The sequence below is a fragment of the Salminus brasiliensis genome, chromosome 2 (genome assembly GCF_030463535.1).
Source record: "Salminus brasiliensis chromosome 2, fSalBra1.hap2, whole genome shotgun sequence".
NCBI lineage: Eukaryota > Metazoa > Chordata > Actinopteri > Characiformes > Bryconidae > Salminus > Salminus brasiliensis.
In genome coordinates this window covers 35,176,925-35,194,368 of record NC_132879.1, presented here as the reverse complement: position 1 = coordinate 35,194,368, position 17,444 = coordinate 35,176,925, and the positions used below count along the sequence as shown (strand labels likewise).

At 40.9% G+C, this 17,444-nt stretch overlaps 1 protein-coding gene across 2 annotated transcripts in view; it reads right to left on the bottom strand.

The window, feature by feature from the left end:
• Positions 1–7,675: 7,675 nt before the first annotated feature.
• Positions 7,676–17,444, bottom strand: part of itfg2 (integrin alpha FG-GAP repeat containing 2) — a 16,648-nt gene continuing 6,879 nt past the window's right edge. For both annotated transcript variants that reach the window (XM_072672482.1, XM_072672483.1), the window contains 4 exons: positions 16,346–16,437; positions 16,059–16,176; positions 12,711–12,884; positions 7,676–8,347 (listed from right to left, as the gene is read on the bottom strand). In XM_072672482.1, the coding sequence (XP_072528583.1) occupies positions 8,268–8,347; positions 12,711–12,884; positions 16,059–16,176; positions 16,346–16,437 (464 nt within the window). In that variant the 3' untranslated portion in view covers positions 7,676–8,267. The remainder of the gene's footprint in view (positions 8,348–12,710; positions 12,885–16,058; positions 16,177–16,345; positions 16,438–17,444) is intronic.

Sequence of the window (17,444 nt, the reverse complement as noted above, 5' to 3'; positions counted from 1 at the left end):
GTCGAGATCATAGGGGTCTCTCTCCACACCTGAACCTGGTCTGGAATTAGCATTTAGCTTTAGCCTTGCTTCCATATTCTTTTAAACTAGCTGTTGCATTTAGCCTTAGATAAGTCTTTCGCTAGTGTGCTGAGAGTATGTGAATTTTAGGGCTTTACATATAACGAGATAAGACTGTTATATAACAGTTTAGGGGCTTTGGAATTGGTCCGTTTTGCCTTAAAGGGGACACAGCTGTGTTTGATGTAAAGGTAAATACAGTTTTCCATTTAAGGGCACCTGTAAATAAATAAATAAACAAAAGATTATTGAAGATTATTAACCTACACCTTAACCTACGGAATTTTAAAAAGACTTTGTACTTGGAAAAGAAAACTGACCAGTCACTATTTATGCAAAACCGACTAGAGATCCCAAAGACCATGAAGCAGAATTGTTTTGCTGAACACACCCAAAACTAAGGGTTGGGCTGGTTGTCAGGGCTGTGGGGTGCCACTGTGCATTGTCATGAAAAATGAGAAACAGAGCAACTCCATTAAAGTAGTTTAATGAAGTACTCTGATGTATTCACTTCTGATGTAGTAGATGTAAAATGGATGGTGATTGTAAACCATCCTTTGTCTGTTGAACCTTCAAAGTAACTTCATGCAGTAACAAAGCAATTAAAATGGTTTATTCAACCAATATTTGATTTAAAGTATTTATTTGACCACATTATTTTTTACCACATGAAGCAATTTTTAGGTAGAGCAGATGACCCCCTTTTTTAAAGTGTAGACAAGATACACTGCATGTGCTAGGTCAATATAAATACATGAAATATGAATAAGTTATGAATGACCATTCTTGGTTAATGACCTTTCCCATATTGAGCATTTCACAGAAACATTTTGTTTCCCTTCACCAAAATTGGATGACTTTTCACCTCTGCAACATTCGGACTGAACTCAGCTAAAAGTGAAGTTTTGAAGGGAACAGTAGTTGGGTTGCAACTGATGACGTTTTACAAAAACAGACAAGAACGCAAACTGAGAATTGGCCAAGACATCATTCAATGCTCTCATGTTGTATCCCCCCCTCCCTCCCACCACCATTATTGAGAGAAATGTTGAACTGGTTTAAAGACCCTCCTTGACACTCACACAGATCCCTTAATATCTACTGTGTATTTCTGAACAGAAATGACACAAATTATGCAAATCTCACAGCAAGAAAATATAAGTGAACTATCAAGAGAGGACAGCTGATTCGGCCATTCAGCTGACCAGAACACTCACTCTAGTCTTGCATAAGAGGGAAGATGAACAGCAAGAATTATGCAGTTTGCTATAGAGAGTCCTTGATAGTAGAAGATGGGCAGGAGAGAGGAATTAGCTGTAGACACACAAAAGAGGGCAAGAACTCTTAAGCGCATCACTGAAGTGCCATCAGCAGAAGACTGGCCTGCCGCCAGCAGCTGTAGATTAAAACTGGAGGGGAGACATCCATGGCAACCCTTTTGGCATCGCAACAGAGAAGAATGTAGAAAAAGAAAGGATATGTTGGCTCCAAATGTGGCAGCTACCCAGTTAAAGGAACAGTTTAATGTTTAAAGTTTCACATCTAATGCCTGAGATGCTCACAAGTCACATCACACAAATCTGAGTCTTTGGGGTGCAAGTCAGAGTTGAGACTCAAGTCTCTGTGGTGTGAGCCTGAGTCAAGTCTAGAATATCTGGAGTGCAAGTCTGAGTCAAGTGTCGAGTCTCTAACTGTTTCTTTAACTATCCAGTTAAAGACTGTTCCTTTAACTGTTCCTTTAACTATCCAGTTAAAGGAACAGTTCAATGCTTAGAGTAACGCACTTTCCACCTTATGCTTGAGATGCTCAGAAGTTGCATCATACTATTCTGAGTTGAGTCTCCAGTCTTTGGGGTCAACACCCCCAGTAAGTTTTTGGTGTGCAAGTCTATGCCGAGTCCCAAGTCTCTGGAGAGCGAGTCTGAGCCAAGTCTCAAGTCTCTAAGTATGAGTTCAAGTTGAGCCTCAAGTCTATAGGGGGCACGTCTGAGTCAAGTCTCGAGATTCAAGTCTGAGTGAAGTCTCAGGTTTCTAGATGCAAGTCTGAGTCAAGCAAGAAACTGACACAAACTGACTCCTGTATGGTTGGAATAATTGACTGCATTTACAATTTGTATTTACGGCATTTCTTTTTTGACTCAGTTCTAAGTGAAACATGTGCACTGGAGCTACAAGGCTAATGTTGCTACAAAAAGCTGAAACTTTACATACACTAGTTAAAATACACCAGTTAACATTGTGTTAAGTACTTAAGTGACGATTGTTGTTAAGCTTGTGCGCCTGCTACTTTGTGGCTAAGATGTTGCTCCTACAAATGTCTTTGTTACGATAAAGGTACTTACAGTTGACTGGGGCAGCTTTAGCAGGAACAAATTTGATGATTTGTTGGAAAAGTGCCATCCTATCACTGCCAAGTCACATGATTACAAATAACTAATTGCACTGCCAGTGACTGTCTATGGAATTTGCAGGAATGTATACTTGATGTTGTGCACCTGTTGCCATGACATTGCCATCCCCACTAATTAGAAGGGGTGTCCACATATTTTTGGTCAAGTGTGTCTTGTGTAAGCCTTGTATGATTTCTTTTGCGAACTGTACTATTTCAAAGAGTAGTTGTCTATCTTGTCATAACCATGTGAGCTTCCCCAGGGTTCTCCCTGTCCCTGCTAATGACAGAACTTGTGATTCAAGCAGACGGATTAGTAAATCACTCATTTGCATTTCCAATTAAATCCACACATGCTGGTTTAAGGATAATTAGGGGTCCTGCCGGAGATGATGAGTAGAACCCCCCTCTTGACCTAATCTAATGTTATGTGTATTTAATGAAATATTCATTGTAACCACTAATGGACGCTCATGCACTAAAGAAATTAGCTTTGATCCTCTGGAAATGTGTGCCTGAGATTCCACATTCTCTCCCACAAGCACACACACACACACTCCTGGTTGTGTGAGTAAACAGGCTGAATAGCCTCCGGAGGGCCTGGCTTCGAGCTGTCAGTTGCCATAGTCCCCAGTCCTGATGAAGAGCGTGGATTACTCCCTCTGGCTTACACACAGTCTGTCAGTGCTGGAGGAGTCTGTGACTCTCTCTCTCCACACACACACACACACACACACACACACACACACACACACACACACACACACACACACAAGCAGCAGTGTCTTGGGAAGGAACAAGCACATGCCGGTACATATTAAAGCTATAGTCAATTTCAAGCCTCAATACCTAAGCCACCAAAGGTTCCTCTCAAGATTTATACACTGCTGTAAGTCACAGGATGTACAGTATGCATGTAATTTCTGTACTGAAACTTGGCTTGTAGTCTTACCTGAAACAAGGTCATCAGGAAACAATCACTGTACACAGGCCTGTCAAAACGTTTGGGGACGCCTTGCTTTTCTTTGAACATATTACATCCAACGGTGAACTTTCATACTCCAAAACTGTAGAACTATTACTACATACATTAGACCATGCGCTGTATCCTATTATGGTGGTAAACCAGTCAATTACATATATTTTGGGCCAAGAGATGATACATTTGGGCGCTGTCTAATGAAAAACCATGTGTCTTCAAAATGGTGAGTTTACAGGAGAGGGGAAAATTGTTTTTAACTTTGAACGGAAGTCAAGGTAAATTTAGAGCATCTGACTTTGCCTAAACACGTCAGCTGAAGGCAAGGCAAACCTTTGGTGGGGGTACATGCTCAATTGCTTCCCCTCAATCAACGAACACTCCCACCTCTTCCATAACTAAAACTCCCAGAAATACACACAAAGTGAGCTAAACCTCTGTCAGACGGTGCCGGGAACTATCCCCTCGGGTGATCATTTCCCAGGGTCAGCTGCTGCCCTCTTCTATATTAGACATGTAGACTGGGCAAACTGCCTGCTATGAGGGGAAACATGGGGCACAAAGTTCAGCTTAAAGGAGTCAGTGAACTCGCAGCACGGCCGTACTCTGAGCCAGACAAACACAGTGGGAAAGGAGTGGAAATACCGCGAAGAATATTGACAGGAGCCTTTCACGTCATATAGTAGGGCAAAATCAACAGAGTATGCAGGCACACACTCCAAACATCAGCCCACCATCACTGACTGAGTGCTAGAGCTCTTATGTCTGAATATCTATTGTAAAGTGTTCCCAGACGAAGACGGGGTGTATGGAGCTTAGTTGGAGTCAGTGGGCACATGGCAGGAATACCTCCTGGCCAGGGCACCAGCCTAGTCCATTCCCTCATACCTAGGAGACACATTTAATAGACTGGCTCATCCAGGTTTGTTAGCTTTCCCTCTTACTTGAACTTAGCATGTCGATCCAGTCGCAGCTACAGTGGGCTTGGTTTTTTTTCCCCCACCTGTTTTCAGAGCGTGACTTTAGCACTCATTGAGCTCCCACACATTTCAGTGCCTGGATTCCAATCTGCAAATTGCAGCAATCCATTAGTTTCTCTTCTTTTCGGTAAAAGGCTCAGAATTCTTGCTGAATCTGTTTGTACAGTCAATCACACAACAGCTTTTTCCCATTTTTGTGTTATCGGCATTCACACTGTACACCAACACTGCCACTCAGTGAGCATGACGACAGTGACTCCCGCCACCTGTGAAGTCACATGCATACCCTCTATTTGGTCACAGCTGAGAACCACCAGCCTACGCCTACATCTGCATCTGCATGTCTGACCATTCGCGGTCACACAGGAAATGACTTTGACAGGCGTGGCAGGAATGCTGAGCGTCCCCGTCCTCAGTGTGGCCTGCACATATAAGGACAAACAGCATCTAGCCCTTCAGCATCACTTTTGGTCCAAGCAAATTTCAGCATAAATGCCAGTTTGATTTGGAGCGACTGTAAAGGTCACAGTAAAACAACAGCATTAGCCTCTGTGCAGTCAGCTTAGTTAGACTTGATGAATGATATGGCTATGCCATTATAGGAGCAGAGATGGATGAAGGCAGGAAGGGAACAGCAAATGGGTACGCATAATGGTTTTATTTGCTGGCTTCAGAGGATCTTTAAATATCAATATCAAATTTACAGTTCTTTCCCTTGCCTCAATGTAGTCGATCAGCCAGGACGTGTTAGGTGTCACAGGCAATGCCAAGATCCTCTTTAGACACTGGCGCTACAAGCCTACTGCAGCTAATAGGTATATGGAGGCACCCATCTCCCACCAATTAGCACTGTGCTAATGCCACACACCTCAAACTAGGAGTGGTCGATATGCCAAGTGCATATCAAAGCATTTAAAAAAAAATTACAGACATTTTATTAATAAACAATATTTATCACAACATTTTAATGTATGAACCAAATGCAGTTGTTGTGCCAGGTAAAAAAAAAATGTATTAAATATACATACACACACACATATATATATATATATATACATACATATATATCTATATCTATCTATATATCTATCTTTCTCTCTCTCTCTCTCTCATATATATATATATATATATAGAAACATGCTGGTGCAGGACTAATATGTTCCTTTTAATTAAACATGAAAGTTGTCCAGTGGTCCAGATACTTTAAGTCAGTTTTCTAAGGTGCAACCTTACCCTCATGACCGCCGCTTTTCCTGTGCCAGTTTCGTTGAAAGGGCCACATTTATAGCGTTGTTCATATTGTTCATTTCTATTGGTCCATTCATCTGAGATTATTTACACAGTGTACAGAGCAGCTACAGGGTTCAAACCAAAGAGAAACTGAAGATTTTTCATGTTTTTCATTGGACAGCAGCAAAATGCATTACTACACTTAGCTCTTTATTGTTTTATTATCATCTCTAGGCACCACAGATTGCTACTGGCTACTAATGTTCTCTGCCCAGTCTGCACTGCGCATGTGTGTGCGTTCACAGCACAAAAAGGCAGGGGGGCGCGAACAAAGCAGGATAGCGACAAAGCACACTCAAACTCAGTAAGTGAGAAAGCTTAAGCCAGGGAAGCAAGTGGGTTCTAGTCTAGGCTAAAAGCTACTCACTCGCTCCCTCAAAAACTGAGAGAACACCAAGAAGACATCATTTAAAAATAATTCCAACCTTCCTGTTACAGAGCTAAAGACAAAGCTACGTCTCTTGTGAAACGTCTCATGATGTAAACCAATGTCTCAGTGATGTAAACAAGCCAATAAAAGCAGAGTGAATCAGTGTTACATTTTGTGGTAATATAACAGAGTGGTAGATACAGTTGAAACCAGACGTTTACATACACTATATAAAAAGACACATATGCATTTTTTCTCACTGTCTGACATGAAATCAGAACAAACCTTTCCCGTTTTAGGTCAATTAGGATTACCAAAATTATTTCTGTTTACTACATGCCAGAATAATGAGAGCATTTTTAAGGCAAGTTTATTACTTTCTTTAAAGTCAAAAATTGAAATACACTAAGATTACTATGCATTTAAACAATTTGGCACAGCCCATATGATGATGTCATGTCTTTGGAAGCTTCTGATAGGTTTACTGGCAACATCCAAGTTAATTAGAGACACACCTGTGGATGTATTTTAAGGCACAACTGAAACACACTGCTTCTTTGTGTAACATCATGGGAAAGAAATCAGCCAAGATATCAGGAAGAGAATTGTGGACTTACACAAGTCTGGCTCATTCTTGAGTGCAATTTCCAGATGCCTGAAGGTGCCTCATTCATCTGTACAAACAATTCTACGCAAGTACAAACAAGATGGGAATGTCCAGCCATCATACCGCTCAGGAAGGAGTCAGGTTCTGTGTCCCAGAGATGAATTTATGGCACCTTTAAGAACTGACGATGTTCAGAGAACCATACTGCCCATCTTTAAGTCCAACTACGTTAAATAGTCTCGATTAGATGTTTATGAGGTTTCTGACACCGTTTGTGACACTCTGTTATCTATATAAGCACACAGAGTACAGACTAAAAGGCTCCAGAGTCAGATTAAAACCAGCTAAAACCAGACCTCGCTGCTCAACGCGCAGAACACCTCTAGGGGACACTCACCTGGGGACTAGGGAGTGCTGCAGCACAGCACCCCTGAGCACTTCACACACATGCACTCACCTGAATGCACTGATGGATTTAGGTATAGTTTCCCCTCTAACATTTACAGGCATTTTTAACGCCCAATGTCACCTGAGCCCCAAACCGCCTTGCTCTGTTGCTCTTTCTTGCATGAAACTCCAGCAGTAATCAATCACAGCAGAGGACTCCCTGCTTTAATCATGAAGCCCTGAGCATGAACAGGGGCACCGAATCCTCCCCTTGGGTACTCCCTTACGCTAGTTATATGACTCCACTTAATCTCCACCGAGAGCAGTTCACCTGTGGATCTACAGCTCCATTCCTTACACACCAGCACCTTAGAGTTGGCAGTATGGCAAAATAATACAGTACTATTACAGTATAAAAGTTTTGAGAGTACATGATGGCACACCATTCAGTAATTCTGTGGTTTATGAACACGTTGGAACGGACAAAGGAGAAGGAAACTACTTATGAAGTAAGAGAAACAACAACAAGAAGAAAAAAAACAACAAAACTCCCATTCATTTATATAGAGACAGGCCTCTAGTATGGGGGCCACAGCAAGCAGAGCAAAAGAAGTGAGGAAAGTGATGTAACTTTATTACATCAACTTTATCCAAATGAAAAACACAAATTTGCTGACAGGCAATCAGATTGTTTGCGTGTGCCGCGGTGCGTTATGTTATGCCTCGCATTCACATTCAAACTACGCTGCAATATCAGTGTTGAGAAGATAAGAAGAGAATTTGAAGGGAGCTTTTTACAGTTCACAATTAAAGAAAATTATATTAAGCTGAAATTAAACTTTTTCCCTCATTTGTGTTTCATCTGAGGTGAGAATTACAGTCTATAACCCAGCCTGGACAGAGAAGCTTGCCTGTCATCCAAAGATCAACATGACCCATACATGTCCCATCTTCTACATCAGGGCTTCTCGATCTGGCTCCCCCAGATGGTTTATAGGTTTGCTATCTGATGCGACAATGTGAAGGGTAGGGTGGCTCCACACTGGAATGCTACTGGGAAAACTGTATGCTAAACTGTAAACAATTAAGACTCATGAGTCGTTCATGATTCATGAGTGAATGCAAAGAGTTAAGCAGGACTTGAATGCATTTGTTTGTGAATTTTTTTACACAGAGTAGACGATGGCGTTTGACAGGTTTTGAGGTCATTCTGCTTTGTCCTTTTCTGAGTCTCGGTACAGTACGTCTCCAATGAGTTTCCGAACAGCATCTGTGTTACTGGGGTCTGCAGGTACAGAAAGACACAAGATACACACATTACATCACACACACACACACACACACACACACACACACACACACACACACACACACACCTTTAAAAACCCATTGCCTAATATTGTGTAGGTCTCGCACATGCTGCCAACACCATTACCTCCTCAAGACATAGCCAGCAATACCCTTGTTGTCCTTCCCTAGTCCACAGTTGATCATTTCTAATCACTAAATACTTAGATTTAACATATAAAATAGATAGTATCTATAAATATCTTTTGAAATCAATGGTATGATAAAGAGTTTATCCTGCTTTTGTTGGATTAACTGTCTCTACTGCCCAGGTAAGGCTGTCTGCTTTTGTTTGGTGTATTGTAATGAGGACAGATAGCATTCAGCAACAAGTGTTGGGTTGTGAGGTTGGATGATCACCACCCCCGCCTCATCTCCAACTCCCCAACTAATCCCAAATGTACTGGATGGAGCATCATCATTCCAGAGAACACATGCTGGGGCTTTATACCCCTCTAGCCTACATGTATTCCTGTTTTCTGTCAAAACATGTCATCAAGCAGATCTCTTACCATGTCCATGCCAGACAATTGAAATACAGAAAAAAGCAGGTGGCACTGAATGCAAGTTTCCTTTGAGCTATAGTGTATATTTGTGTGTGCACATGTGTGTATCCCTGTTATGAAACACGGCTAGAATGCTTTCTGTGAATAAATAATGCATTTCAATTTCCAACACAACAAAGCACTTTTGTAGTCACTCTGGATAAAAGCATCTTCTACATGCTGGGAATGAAATATTAATGTATAAATTGCTAGGAAGGTTTAATACGCCTCTATTCTGTTCTTCAGATATCGCACCAACTCTAATGTTCTATTTAGCGTTTTGGAAATCCTGCAATTTGATGAATAGCACACTGATTTTATATAAATAACAAAAAAGTATGGCCAAGTATGGGGAGATTCTTTCTAATTAGTGGGTTCGGTTAACTCAGCTACACATGTTGGCATACAATCTCCAGATATAGTTTTTCCCCACTCCCCCATGCAGAATTCTTTCAGCTGAATCACTTTTTGCTTTTCTCTAGAATCATATACACATTCAGAACCGCTCCCATGGCATTTTACACTCAAACAGATCAAACAGAATTGTTCCACTTTTCTGGCTGTGATCTAGACGTCACAGCATTGCCGGTAATACTTGCCCTCTGTTCGCATGTCAGCCCTCATGCTAATGTCCCAGCTATTGTTCTAGCTATTAAATCGTCAGTACTACTGGGATTTCAACTTCTGCTTGCATTTACACTTCACAAAGCCTTCAACTATTCAACTACTTCAGCCTCAACTATTCTTAAATTTCCAGGTAAACACAGGTGAAAGGGACTCAATAGAAAACACCATATCAAAACACTCACGGTCTCGTTCACATTTACACAAGCACACACACATACGCATTCAGACATGAGATGAAATGACACAACTACATTGGTAATTTCTCGCATGGCTGCACTTGATTTGCAGTCTTTACCAATCAATGGAAACATCAGCTACAGCAAACTAACAGTACAGTCTAAGAAAAAAAGGACACCCAGTCTTTTTAACACATTGAAAACAAAGACATATGATCCTCATTTTGACAGTGTTATAACTAAACACATACTGAAACTGAAATATCCTTAATAAAAATACTATTTTCCGGTGAGGAAAAAGTTAGGACACCCCCTCATTTATTACTACTTAAAATGTCTAAATATAGAATCATTTAGAAAATTTAATCATCTGATCAGCTGCAGATGATTAAAACATCATTAGAGGGGATTTTGAAAGAGCCCGTCTCATTTAAACCTCAGATATTTAGTTAGTTTGGTTTGTTCTTGAATGTTCTTACAACAGTGAGATGCAAAGAGCTTTCTAATGTCTTTTTAGCTTTTTAACACAAGAAAATTGCATTTTTATTCATTGCATTTTACAAATTATGTAAAAAAAAAAAAAGCAAAAATGCATTTCTTTAGTTTTATTTCTTTCATTATTTTACATCCACCTATTAATACTGTTTAAATGGAGACAAGCTAAATGCCCATATTTTTAATATTTAAAAAAAATTCAAAAATTTCATAGGGGAATTATAATCATAAAGGAAGTGTTTTCTATATAAAAGCATATTTTCCATATTAAAAACTAATTATGAGAAGTATTAAACAATAGAAAATAAGGAAACTATTAAAACAAACAACAATTTTTGTTGTTATTTGTGGCTATTACTTTTAGGTGGCCCCTGTTTCCTTTAACAGTTACCAGTTACATGATTAACCGCTTTCAATAATAGGAGGTTAAATATTAAGGGGGAAAAACAGACTAGCAAATCCCTGTAGGTCATCTTTGCTCTCTTTACTAGCATGACCACATTCATTTCCAAAACCAGAACAAATACAAGATGTTCCCCATCTCTGTCCCTCCCTCCAGCCTTCTCTCCACCTGCGGGCGTTCAGGCCAGCTGCGTCCCATGGCAGGCTGAGGTAATCAAGCTCTGACAATCATGTGGAGATTGAATTATTAACAAGAGCCACAGGAAGCAGCCCTGAATTTTCATTAGGAAAACTGTCAGCAGTTTCTGAGTGAAAAAACACCCCCACTCCCCCATAGTCGTTTAGTACAAAGGAGCTAATTGCTCAATATCTCAAAATATTTTCTGCACACTTGCAATAGTAGTAGTATAGAATAGAACACAACACGGTTTCCTCCCTCCCACAAACCAACCCTGCTCTTTAATTCTCACGCAAGCCCCATACAGGTAGAGACCATCTGGCACAAACTAAGGGAAGGGGGGGGGGGGCACGGTTGAACAGCATGCATATGTGTCTCATAAACATATGCAACAATAACACAATACTTGTGATCGTAAACATAAAGAAACTTTTAGAATGCTATTCTTTTGAAATGACAACGCTAACACTGCACAATGCAGTTCTGTTTATTAATGCGCTTGACTGGTTCTTTAGTCACTCGCTCTGCAATCTCTGTGCTAACCCCTTCCACTAAGAGTGTATCATCCTTGCCTCAAGAACATGAAGCTTCTGGAGCCTGACCTCCTTACTTATGAAACAGCACTGTCAGACTCAGTTACCAGTTTGGTTTATGGTTCACCATGAGGTTACTCTTTTATTCATTGCTAAGAGCAATGCAGGTTGACCCCAAGTTGTCTGTGCCTAGATCCAGCCTGCTTAATGGACAACATAACTTAAGGTAATGTGATAAGTCTTGGCGTGACTAGGGATGCATTTTAAACACAACTGTGAACCCATGGTCAACAGGGACAAGGGGTGCCACTAGGGGTGAGCAATATGATGCTCACTAATTTTATCAGAAAAACAGACACTGCATGCAGATACTGAATGTTTTAGTGCAAAGAGCTGAAGTGCAGTACAAGAAAGTGTGTATGTGTAAAAGAAAATGTGATACATATTGTGTATTGTTAAAAATATTGTGATATTTTAATTTTGACAAATCGATAAACCCTGGGCATGACAATATATTGTGAGGCAAGACATCACAGTGCAAAACCTGACTCCGGTCCGCTCCTACTTCAATCATGGTCTATGACCTTATAATAATGTGATACATCTTAAGTTTTGAGTGTCTCAATGGGCATCATGTCTTTGGTCTCCCATACAGTGTCCAGGCTGTTTTCTGTCCTGGCACCGAAGTGGTGGAACAAACTTCCCCTGGGTGTCTGAACAGCAGAGTTCAAACTAGCTGAGGTTATTCTTGAGTAAATAGCGAAGCACTCTGGATAAGAGCATCTGCTAAATGCTGTAAATATAATTGTAAATGTAAATGTGCTTTATGCTGGGTAGCTGTCCGTTGGGACTCTAGATAATACAGGGAGTACTAAAAAGCACCGCAAACTTGGTCATCAGCTGTAAAGGTGCTGCAACCAATAGCACACTCTGCTCTGTCCACATATTTCCAGATGCATCCCTCACTCTCCAGCACTCATCCACACAAGCACAGTTTTAACAGCAGCAACAAATTTCACAGTAAAACACGATATGTAACGGAAAAAAGCCTAAAATTGGAAAATCTTTTTTACATTGCAGTGGCGACTCCAATACCTCTGAATTACCCACACACTTCTGATCAGGCACAAAAGTGGAAACCCAGTGGATAGTCAGCAACGATCATGCAAAGGTTAACGTGTGATGTGACGTGATCCATGTTTTATAAAAGCTCAGTTTTCAGTGACCAAAATGCTGTTTTCATGTGGAAGGGAGGCCAAAAACACAAACAAAAACCTCATTTGTAAAAATATCTGGATACTCGTGGACAAGGCCTAAAATGTTCACACACATGAATTTTACTCACCCACTCCTAGTTTGCGGAGCAGAGCTGTATATTCTGGTCTTTCCTCCAGTACTCTTTGCAGACTGGTGGGCTCCATGCGCTCCAGCTCGACCCGCCAGTACACATAAATCTTATGGCTGAAGCTCACGTACACCAGACACGGGCTATTCCTGCCCTCCTTACATGCATATTGGCCTATGGCGGGACAGAACAGGGGTCAGGCAGAATCTCTGAATCTGTAGAAATGACCTATTCCAGGAATTCAATGTGTTACAAGAACTTAAAAAGGATAAACACTCCTAGCTGTCAAAACAAGTATTACTACTGTGTGCAAATCATCTAAACCCCCCTGGATTAAAAGACATATCCTCTTACATCTCAGCTGAGGAAAATCAGTTCGAAATGGAAGACGAATGAATCATTGAATACATTCAGCAACGGAATTATTTGGGGTTGCTTAAGATGGTAGCATTTTACCAAGTAATTTACTCGCCCACCAGCAAAATCTCCCTGCAGCGAGTACAAATCACAACGTTTAAAACATCAAGCATGATGTTGAAACTCTCTGACAGCAATAGGTCACAAAGATAGCAGCTGGAAGTTAGAGGTGGCATATCGCTGAGTATCAGCATTAGTCTGACATTAGCAGAAAATGCTGGATCTGAAATCGGAGGGAAATAAATAATTAAATTTGATCTAAGCCTGTACAATGTGTGATGTGATGTTAGCTGTGTGGTTCTTCCTGGGGGGTAGCTTGAGTAGTCTGAATATTTGGTCATGATAGTCTACTTTCAGATGCTTGTCTTCGGTGAGTTAGTAAATAAAGTGTTGCTTACATATTGGTTAATTATATAAAATGTTAAGACAATCCTGGCTTTAGATTCGACTCACCTCAGTGTAATTCAACTCAACATTTAACATTCAATTAACTTTTAGCTCTCACTGTTTAATGATGGTTAAATTATAAGAGACATCTTAAAGGGATGTAGCAGTTTTCCATAAAAAAAAAGACAGCTACAAACTCCTTTGACACTGACTCGTCTTTGTGAGAATGGAGAATCTCCATCATAGCCACTCTGTAGGCCCGCCTTCTGCACCATGTAACTTTCATTTTTGTGTACAAATCATTTTTGTCATTTTTGTGTACAATCTTCTAATGTTACTCTATGACACATGTTTTCTGTACATCTCAGCTTGTCAACAAAAGCATGTGTAGAGCATGTCCATGAGGTGGAGCTCAAAGTGTGATCATTACTTACAAACAGTGGTGTAAAAGGGAATTACACTCCTTAACTGTAAAACATACAGATTTTTCCTTAATGCTGCTTTAAGACATGCCTGACTAATCCAAAGTGGATGGAAAGAGGTTGTTTTTTCATTGTTATTTTTCTGGCATCCCTTTGTATCCCCCCTTATATTGAGCTCTGGATATAATGATAAAACCCTAATGAATATTAGGACCAGCTTTTATTCTTGACTTTTGTTTGTTTGGAAAGTTCATCGCAGACAAGCACTTCCTCTTCACACATGCAGAACAGCCAGGCCCTGGGCTTGACTTTTCTCATAGGATGTTAAGATGAATTGTGAATACAAATTCATACCAGCCTCAAACACACTGCCACATTAATTTCAACTAAGAAGAGGGACTGGTCTCTACATCTTTTATAAGCTCTGCTATGTTTTAAGCCCACCGTGGGAAGTGTGTGAGCATAAAGATAAGCAACGCTGACTCTATTCTGTCCTGCTTGCTCCAACCCGAAGCCCTAATTATCCAATCAAGTTCAAGTTCAGTGGTGCTGTGAGGATGACAGTGTTTATTAAATGGCAGGGTATGGAATTAGGTAGTCACTGATGTGTGCTTTAAAGCGCATACTGTTCTCCTGTAAGTCCTACGTCAATCAGCCAGAGACTGCAGGCCTGGATAATAATGTGTGCCTCTGCACATACCAATGGAATGGTTTCAAAAATATCAGCGCAGAGTTTACACGAGCTTAGAATGAATATTAATAAGCATTACAGCAACATGCCTGTGGAAATGTGCACTGTAAATGCGTCGCTTTTCTATTTAAACCTGAGCGCTGGTTTATATTCTTGGTTTGCTGCTCCCCTCACAGTCATTCGCTTGATCCTCTTAAAGCTACAATTATATAATCGCTCTCCAAGGTGCACTCATCCTTGTGTAATAATGTACTGGATGGGTTGGATGAGAGAATGGAGGGCTGAGAAAAGGGAGAGAGAGGGAGAAATAAAGAAAGTAATAGAAAGTGCGAATGAGTCAGGATGGAAACAAACGGTAGATAAAGATTTATCTTTAAGTGCCTACGCTGACATCTACTGGTGACCCACGGTATCTTAACAATGACACTGACAACAACTGCAGACAATCTTATGTCCACATTTTTCCAATTTTCTCAAATGTAAGTGTATTAAGTCTCTTTGTTTACGTTTTGTACTGAAGCTCCAACACTTATGCAGCTCACAAGTACTGGACATTTATTCCACACTAATTAGCATCATGCAAACTGCTTGCCTAAATCACCATGCCATTATTTCAAACTGTGTTGTTAACTAACTGTATGAATTCATTGCAAATAGACTTGCTTTTGTGACCTAAAAAATTAAAAACATATGCTACATATGGTCAAATTAGCAGCATTAGTCAAATTAAAGCCTCAGTGGTACAATGGTGCCATTCGTCATCATATCTGTTTGGAGCAGGACAGATTTTCTGCACTCTGAATGGCAAAAAGCCAGTTGGATTTAGGTCACATATCATGACATGCGCTCCGTTTGACCAGTCTGAAATAGCCTGTTAGCCATTTAGCTAATATTACATGTTGCGCAGGTCAATCAATATATCCTGGTTGTTCTGTAAGCTAGCTACAGTAATGACGTAATTCATCAACATCAACATCTGAGCTCATCCTGGTCCGCTTACTATGGAAGCAACACAGCAATGGGAGCAAAAAAGATAATGCTTGAGCAGACAAATTAGATTCGATCACTGCAGTGTGAACAAAGCTAATTTAGACTGTACTAACTAGTTCTGTCCCCTGGGCTGGCAGGAATTTGGGGCGTTCTGCTTCTTCAATATGCACTGATACTTCTTGGGTGCTAAGATGCATGCCCGCTGCTCTGAGTGTGTTTTCACTGCCCTATTTACTAGTGTGTGTGTTCACTGCCACAAATAGGTTAAATGCAGAGACTGAAATCTGTTGTACTGCTGTACAAAGGCTGTAAAGTGTGTTTCTAATTCTAATTGTGTAGCTCCAGTACAACGTCTTAGACACACCAGACACCAAACAGGCCTTGGATGCTTGACTACCAAATCTATACTAAACGTTAGCTCAGAGTGAGAGGTGGTCATACCAGCACAGAAAGCATTCACATTCTCATCAAACTGGAAGCGGACCACCATGCGGTTATGGTCGATGATGTAAGTCTGGCCATCCCAGGCACAAGCCACAACCTCCTCTCTCCCATCACCCTAAAAAACACACACACAAAATGCTATTAAACACTACAAGAACAATTGTGCATGTTCAAATATTCAGAGACTGAGGTATAGGTCACCATGCATACTCACTGACCAGGAGTACGGCCCTGCATTAAGGCAAACTGAGGTGTTTAAAAGGGTACCACATTGGCCTACTTACAGTCACATCCAGTTTCTGCAGGGCAAAGAGCTGGTGATCCACCTGCACAGACCACAACAGCTGCTCAGAACTGTCCATTAGCTTCAGGGTACCTGCAGCACCAAACAACCAAACAAACAAAGCTGAAGATGAAGTTATATCTTCATAAGCACATACACTGTAAGGGCTTGTGGGGAGTGTCTCCTGTACTTCTGTCTCCTGTAATTGTGCTCTGCTTCCTTTGATTTGATGACCCCCAGGAGAGGGAGCTTTCAGTACAAAGAAGGCAGTGTCAGTCTCATCACACACCTGAGCCCACACACAACACACAGGCGAGAGAGGCAGAGCACGGCAGGAGTACAACATGCATGTTTTGCGCGCACACACACACACACACACACACACACACACACACACACACACACAAAGCTCTGCATTTGTAGCCTTCCGTGTATACTGTACTATAGTGTACTTTAATACATACTATGTGAAGCCTTTGTAACTATATTATATAGAATATAGTAATTGTTTTACAATCATATCTGAATATCAGGACCATACCTGGTTTGCAATGAACTCGGCACACTTTATAAACTCTGTGCAATTCTATAATTACAAATCCTCTTCTTCAATGGTCAGGACCCCACAGGACTGACCACCACAGAGCAGATAGTATTTGGGTGGTGGGTCATTCTCAGCACTGCAGTGACACTGACATGGTAGTGGTGCGTTAGTGTGTGTTGCGCTGCTACGAGTATATCAAATACTGAAGTGCTGCTGGAGTTTTTAAACACTTCAGTGTCAATCCTGGACTGAGAGCAGTCCACCAACAAGAAATATCCAGCCCACAGCATCCTGTGAGCACTGATGAAGGACTAGAGGATGACCACCACAAACTAAGCAGCAACAGATGAGCTTCTGTATCTGACTTTACATCCACAAGATGGACCAACACGGTAGGAGTGTCTATTAGAGTGGACAGTGACTGGACACAGTGTTTAAAAACTCGGTCTTGTAATCCCCTTTTAAACCACCCCAGTTGCTTACAGCTTCTGTTCGCTGCTACCCTTAATAAAGCTACTGACTTTGTCATTTCCTAAATCTGAACAGATCTCAGTTC